This window comes from Anabas testudineus, chromosome 4 (assembly GCF_900324465.2).
Source record: "Anabas testudineus chromosome 4, fAnaTes1.2, whole genome shotgun sequence".
In the NCBI taxonomy this organism is placed as follows: Eukaryota; Metazoa; Chordata; class Actinopteri; order Anabantiformes; family Anabantidae; genus Anabas; species Anabas testudineus.
In genome coordinates this window covers 23,734,621-23,741,783 of record NC_046613.1, presented here as the reverse complement: position 1 = coordinate 23,741,783, position 7,163 = coordinate 23,734,621, and the positions used below count along the sequence as shown (strand labels likewise).

Below are 7,163 nucleotides of genomic sequence, written 5' to 3'. Positions count from 1 at the left end.
AATAGTGATATGTAGACAAAAGAAAATAAAACAAAGATTTTCAATTCAACACGGCCAGGAAATAACTAAATATTTGTCCTTTACTTGAAAAGAAATTCTTCAATAATTAGTCAATTATAAGATAATTATATTGTATCAAGATCGATTTTAGATCAAAATGTTCCAGAACGTCTGGGATAAAATGATAAAACATCTGTTATTATATGACAACTGATCCAGATCATGTGATTAGCTCAAAAGCTCCAGGATAGTTACTAAATAGACCTTGTGATGAGGTCTGTTCTCAGTACTGATTTCTTTAAGGATGTTATTTTTACAGAATGAGGAGGTAAAAATTTTACAGTAACAAAACTAAAAATTTTAGTAATTTTGTATAAATATTTTATGTTAAAATGAATAATGATAAATTCCTGGCAGTGCAGAAAGGCTTTGAAAAAAAAAACATCATGTAGAGAAACCAAACACACAGAAAATCTCACATTATAAAAGAAAATATTACAGTTAAATCAAAAATCTAGAAGTAAGTAAAAAACGTTTTTTAAAAAATTACAAACTTTTATACAGGTTGGTTTATCGGGGTCATTTGTGAATGACTGAAACTGATTAAATGTTTCAAAGGGTCCAAAATTTCACCACAGCTATTATCATCACTTATAGAAGGTTCGATAAACTGAATAAAATCATTTTATTTTTAATTTTAAATCAATTCAGGGACATTTTGTCAGTGTCAGGACTCTGACGTCTTTCACCTGTAAAATCGTTTTTTGTGTGACTTCCAACAACTAATGAGGAGAAAAGCTCAACTTTAAACTCCAGTAGAATAGATGTGCTCTTCTGTTATTATCAGTTAGAAATAAACTGTTAATACGATTATTTAAGAATTCACTCGGTTGTAAATTTGGATTTTGCAGTTTCAGTTTCAGACAGTTACATTAAATAATTCCTGTGTATGCAGAAGAAAAGGTTAGAAAATGATTTTGTAATTTCCCCTTTGTGTCCTTTAACAGATAAAAAGTGGGTCTGTAAAATAAGAAAACTGTGATGTGTACTGTAACGCTGATGTACTGAGTAAGTCTACTGTCTCATTGCTTTATTAAAAACACTAATTGGTTGTATGTTCTGCTCATCTTGAACAAAGACGAGTTAAAGTACTTTGAAGGCCTCCAGGTTTAAAATACAGATTAAGTCTTAAACATAGTAAAAGCACTTTGTTAAACCCTTTTCTTTACTCTGCAGTAAATTTCACTTTGAAATGAAAACTTAAACATCTTTTCTTCATCAAAACGTCAACAGAAGTCTAAATACTTGTTTTGTGCTTGAAGGCACTTTTGGAGACACGAAGTAGAGTCGAACATTTTCAGGGATTCAGAGGAAAGTTGAGTCAGACCCAAGAAAAAAATCTGCAGTGACATCGGTTGCAAAGCTAACGCAGCCTTTGCAAACAGATACGGCCGTGCAAAAAACTCAGTAAGGAGTCGATTCATTCGTCTTTGGAATGAGAGAATTACCCGCAAGTTAAAAGTCACTCTCTGAAAGTGACATCCATCTCAGAGTGCTTGTTCTCAAACATAAGGAGAGCAAACACCACCGGTGACAAGAACTGCAGAAAGAGGGATACTGACAGGTGGAATGAGGAAAACACCCTCATCACCTAAAATTAAAACGGAATTATTCTGAAACAAATCTAGAAAGTTTCACCACAATACAAGTGAAGTGCTGTGATGGTCTAAAGCTTTGAGTACAAAGCTGACACCTCCTGCAGGAGACTCATGATAAAAACAGTGAATTCTCATTTGAAAGTAAAATAAATCCCTAAACAAAACCACGTGGACAATAAATGCAATTCATGCAAGCAGTTGAAACTCCTGAAGCTCCGGTCAAGAGTTCATTGACATTTTCTGTACTAACGGCTGATTAACACGCTGAGCTCCAAGGCGTCTTCTTCTCTCAGTGCTGAGATTTTAAAAGAGGTTTGTGGTTGTAGTCGGCAAATCTCAGCACTGTACATCACCCAAAGAAGACGCTTTGGAGTCAAGCATCAAACCCTGGCATCTATATGTATTTAGATATAGATATTGTATTTTTTACTTCTTTTTTTTTTTTGGCATTTCATGTAACTGTACAAATCATGTCCTTCTCAGAAATACTGCTGAGGTTTCACCTCCAGGTGAAAATTGTCCTCGACATTCCACAGTCTGGTTGTCTTCAACACACATTATCTGGTTTTACACCAGTCACAGTTTACACAGGAACAAATGCTTGTGCTAGTAGTGGGTAATAATAATACTGAGCTTTCAGACAGAGTCACTGATTTACTTTTAGAAATAGCACTACTGTGTGTAATACTCTACACAGATAAAGGGTTCTAATATAACCACGAGCCTTCATTCCACATGTTTTAGTGTAATAGTCACCAGAACTACTCATTAATGACAAGGTGGCTCATTTAAAGGGTCACTCCGCACCTTCTTAATGTTAGAGTACCCCAAGAAAAAACATTGGTCCAAACTGAAGCAGCACAGGCTGAGATATCCTGAATTGTTGTCCCAGTTCTGGGCTCCAAACAAGCTCCAGAGACACTACAGTTCCCATAATGCAACAAACTGTAGCTTTTAATTAGATCCTCATTACACAGTTAAACCTACATCTTTCAAACACCTCAGTTCATGTATCACTACGGTTATTTCCAGCTCCTCCGCTGCAACGGAAGATATTATACAACTGTTTACACAGGCTGAGCAGTCTTCAAGATCACTAGTTAACTCACCTTCATGTGTAAAATCTGTGGATTGGCCCTTTAACGTATTTACATTAGTGGAACGCGTGCTGTCTTTAATACATTAAGCCATTGTGAATGGTACAGCAGCTGTGTTAGCTCGATTCAAAAGAGGAATATAGTGTATTTGTTGAATTTAGAGGAAGGAGTTAATGTAAAAAACGTGGTCCGACAGACTGGAATGATCCTGGAATGAAAGGTCCCTCTGTGCTGTACAGCAGCACCAGACAACTACAATACAATATACACAGAAATAGCCATGCTGCTTCTGCATGTTTCAGCCCAATGATGCACTAGATACACACTGTCCTCAGTCATGGCCATGAAACCGTCGGCTGCTCAGAAACAGGAGCCTGATGTTTGTTTTCGCTCCAGCTGCTCTTGACCCAGGTGACAAGTCCGGACATGAAGACAGTTATTATTTAGCACCTGACGTTCAGGTTTGGAGCAGCTCAGACTAGAGGCTGTTTTGGGTCGCTGGAGTTGAGTTGGGTTTCCATCATGGTTTCTTCCGGGTACGGGTTGGGATACGGGTTGAGGAACGGGTTGGTGAGGTTGGTCATCGGGACGAGGGTGGGCGTCGTGTGTGTGGTGGCGTCAGGTCCGGTGGCGGAGACGTCGTCGGGGCCGGACGTGGCGTCCCCGGGAGTGCTGCTCAGGTGGCCGGGGTCTCGGCCTGCAGGCTGGACATGCGGATCTGCGAGCTGCTCTTGCTGAGGATGGACAGCTGCGTTCCCCCGTTCACTCCACTGCTCGCCAGCGAGGGATGCCGGTGCTTCAGGTCCACAGCAAAGTACCTGTTCACCGTCCAGCTGCGCCATTTCCTCTTGATCTCCGATTGCACCTTGAGGGATATACTTCACAAGGTCATTATTAATGGACCTCGCTGGAAATAGAGAAGCTCACTGTCCTTCTGTGCCACTGTAGCTACGTCTGTACTGAACTTAGGCTCCATTCCTTTTAGTTAATAATATTTTCAGCTGAATTTCACAGTAACCATCCATGCAAACAAAATGTTTTTAGTGGTGCAATCAAATCTATTCTTATGTAGTAATAATCAGTGCCATTGTTCTGTATAAAGTGTATCTGAAAATGTCTTTTAAAGGATATTTACCTCTCCATTGAGGAAGCAGTAGAGGACGGCCACCACGAAGCCCTGAGAGTACAGAAAGAGGGTTCTGATTACTGCATTATCTACTAATAACTACACATATTTGTTGTGCTTTATGCTTTTGTTGCAAAACTAATGAAGACGTGACATCTAATCTCTTCTTCCTCTGTGCTGTTTCAATTAGTTTTAACTGTAAATGAGTAAAGTCCTCACGACGGTCTTCTCCTAAGCTGAATCCATGACAGAGAAACAGTCACCTGGAAGGATCCGAGGCCGAGCTCAAACACCAGACGCTCTCTCTTGCTGACGTTCTCGGGGGAGAAGGCAAACACAGTGTAGTGAATCCCAAACAGAGGAATCAGCAGCAGAGTGGAGCGAGCCAACCGCCTGCCAAATGACACACACAGATGATGAAGAGAGGACTGGAATCCAGCATGTGTGTCCTCATTAGAGTCACAGAAATGACTGAATACTGAATACTGTGCTGCATTAAATTCAAATACTGTGCTGAGATAGAAATGTGTCTGGTAACGTACGTACTTATCTTTATTTACTTTAGATATATAGATTTAACAACAACATACTGCTGTACTGTATTATATATATTTATCCAGTCAAGCCTCAGAAAAGGTTTATTATATAAACTTCAGGTCTGAAAGGTTTGGAGAACGCAGCAGGCAGTCGACTGTCCTTCACGTCTGTCGGCTCACACCCACATGTCGACATCAAAGCCTCCTATAGACCCTAAACTTATTACAGGACCCGAATTAAGCAACTGAGACGATAATAGTTCCTGGAAATAACGATTGGTTCAGTATTTAGAGAGAGGAGATCTGTTCAAGTCAGGATTTTTGGAGCCAGTGTTTAGTAGTACTCTACGACATAGTACTTCTTCAAACAATAAATAAATATAAATAAATAAGTATAATTTAATATGCATAACATGTACTTTCATATCTACAAATACATTTTAAGCACATTGGAATGTTTTGTCCTGCAAAAATATATTATATAATAATATATAATAATAATATATATATAAGTGTACTTGTCAAAGTACTCTCTAGTACTAGTAAAACTACACTAGTAAGCACTAATATTAAAATTTCTATTTAGTGTGTTTATGTATAATAAATTATACTAACAAAATATATAAGTATCATATCAGTACATTATTGTTTTGATCAAAGGTCAGATTAATCTTTAAGTACTAGTACTTAAGTGTGAATACTAGCTTTCATATAACAAATGTGCTTTTTATAATACTTAAAAATATGTTTTCAATATACTCTTGGAGTAACAAGGTTTAAGTCTGGTAAAAGAAAGAAGTTCTGTTAAAATTACTAAAATGGTAAATAAGCATGTTCTTCCAATGGATCAATTTAAAAAGAAATGTTTACTATTACTACAATACTGTGTAAAAGTACTGCATTACTGTGCTGTAAACAGCTAAACTATTAAGATAAGATAAAGAACTGTTAATGAAAACATTGGGATGTAAAGCAGTATTTTTACTCCTGTGTATTAATAGATTAAACTTCAAGTTTATACAAAGTACATAATGTATAGTATAAAAGATACTGATGTACTGACAGTCAAGTGCACCTAAGTATATTATTAGTAATATATTAGTTTAGTTGTTTAGTGTTTTTTTTACATGACATAACGTGTGTGTACGTCCAAAACAGCCTCCTTCACTTACACTAAGTGAAGTATAATACTTTTACTGTAGTTTCCTATTGTACGTTGTGGTATTTCTCTTTTTCATGAGTTACTTTAAAGGTAAATGTTACTCACAGGTAAATACTGGATTCATTTCCTCCGATATCAGGGGATTGTAACTTCTGAACGAGGATGATGATGATGCCGATGAAGAGCACAAAGTTGATCTGTAGAAAAATGTCATGAGAATTAGTTTTTTTTCGACCTGACGCATCATCACATTCAATCTTTTACATTTACGTCCCCGGTGAAGGAAGTGATGTTGATGTTACTTTATTTTCTCAAACTGAAGCTGGATCGTCACTCACCATTATCGAAGCCAGCACTGGTCCCTTTATCACCCACCAGATGGCAGCATTGTCATTCATGTCCCAACACCTGAGAACACAGGTGAGAACACCTTCAGCACACACAGTACACACACTCATCATCATGGGCATATTGTTGATAACCTACCCTATATCATCGAAGTGCAGCCTCAGCACCGCCCAGATGGTCACACACACTGTGGGGGTTCCTGTTCAAACAACATGTGAACATTAACAACACAAGATCAAGAGAAAATGAACCACAGTGTGCTGAAGGACGTGGTTAATGTCTCACCCCAGCCAATGATGATGTACCAGTAGAAGTATCTTTTTTCAGGGAAGAAGGTCTCGACCAGTAAAGTGAAGAGGTACAGGCCCTCGATGAAGAGCCAGAAGTAGTTGGAGAGGACGCAGTAGTGGAAGAATATCATCACTGCCCGACACTCCAGCTTCGAGGGGACAGTTAAGAGCAGGAGCATTTACCCGGGAACAAAAAAAAATCAGTGGCTGCTTGTTAACAGGAGGATTAACAGTGTGTGTGTTACTCACAGTGTGTATGAAACAGTGCTCGCTGTCCTCTTTGGCGTACAGCACGCCGTCTTTGATGAAGACAGAAATAGCTCTTAGGATGAACGATACAAACAGGTTCATGTGGATGAAGTTCCTGGTGCAGTGCAGCTTCCTGTGTGGAAAACGAGAACGAAAACCTTTTTACTAGAGAAAACGTGAATATACACGCTGATGTGTTTTACTGTTACTACTTATGAGTAATTATTGGCTCAGAAGAGGTAGAGGGAGTCATGAGAGTACTACTGATACTATCACAACAGTGCCTGCTGCAGCTGGAGCACAGTGATACTTCCAGTGTGTTAATAGCAGAAGAGGTTTAAGTTTCACTATAGTATTGGTCCTGAAGCATTAGTACTACTAATATCTGCTGTATCATGTTGTATTCTCTGAATCACGTAGTAAGTATTTCTCTCTCGATTATAGTGAGTAAAAAAAAGTAAATGTCCGGCAATGTACAAGTACTGCAAAACTGTACTGAAACTGAAACAGTCATAGCAGCACTAGCAATACAATAGCTTTTGTTTAATGTCTACCAACAGTGACTTGACTTGTCAGGACGCTCAAAGAGATGATTCACCTCAGTCCAGTGATCAATACATTTGTTCAAGATCCACTGCGTGAAAATACTTAACACCCAGAAATCAATAAAGGGAGGAAAGCACATCTGCCACTTCAG

At 38.4% G+C, this 7,163-nt stretch overlaps 1 protein-coding gene across 2 annotated transcripts in view; it reads right to left on the bottom strand.

Annotated features, from left to right (window-relative positions):
- Positions 1 to 550: 550 nt before the first annotated feature.
- The window catches only part of adcyap1r1b (adenylate cyclase activating polypeptide 1b (pituitary) receptor type I), an 18,990-nt gene continuing 12,377 nt past the window's right edge, over positions 551 to 7,163 (bottom strand). Inside the window, exons 7-14 of one of the 2 annotated variants that reach the window (XM_026346341.1) lie at positions 6,467 to 6,599; positions 6,213 to 6,366; positions 6,066 to 6,126; positions 5,918 to 5,987; positions 5,685 to 5,776; positions 4,145 to 4,274; positions 3,891 to 3,932; positions 551 to 3,633 (exon numbers count right to left, since the gene is read on the bottom strand). In XM_026346341.1, coding sequence (XP_026202126.1) covers positions 3,229 to 3,633; positions 3,891 to 3,932; positions 4,145 to 4,274; positions 5,685 to 5,776; positions 5,918 to 5,987; positions 6,066 to 6,126; positions 6,213 to 6,366; positions 6,467 to 6,599 — 1,087 coding nt within the window. In that variant the 3' untranslated portion in view covers positions 551 to 3,228. The remainder of the gene's footprint in view (positions 3,634 to 3,890; positions 3,933 to 4,144; positions 4,275 to 5,684; positions 5,777 to 5,917; positions 5,988 to 6,065; positions 6,127 to 6,212; positions 6,367 to 6,466; positions 6,600 to 7,163) is intronic. The other variant, XM_026346342.1, reaches the window with a different exon arrangement.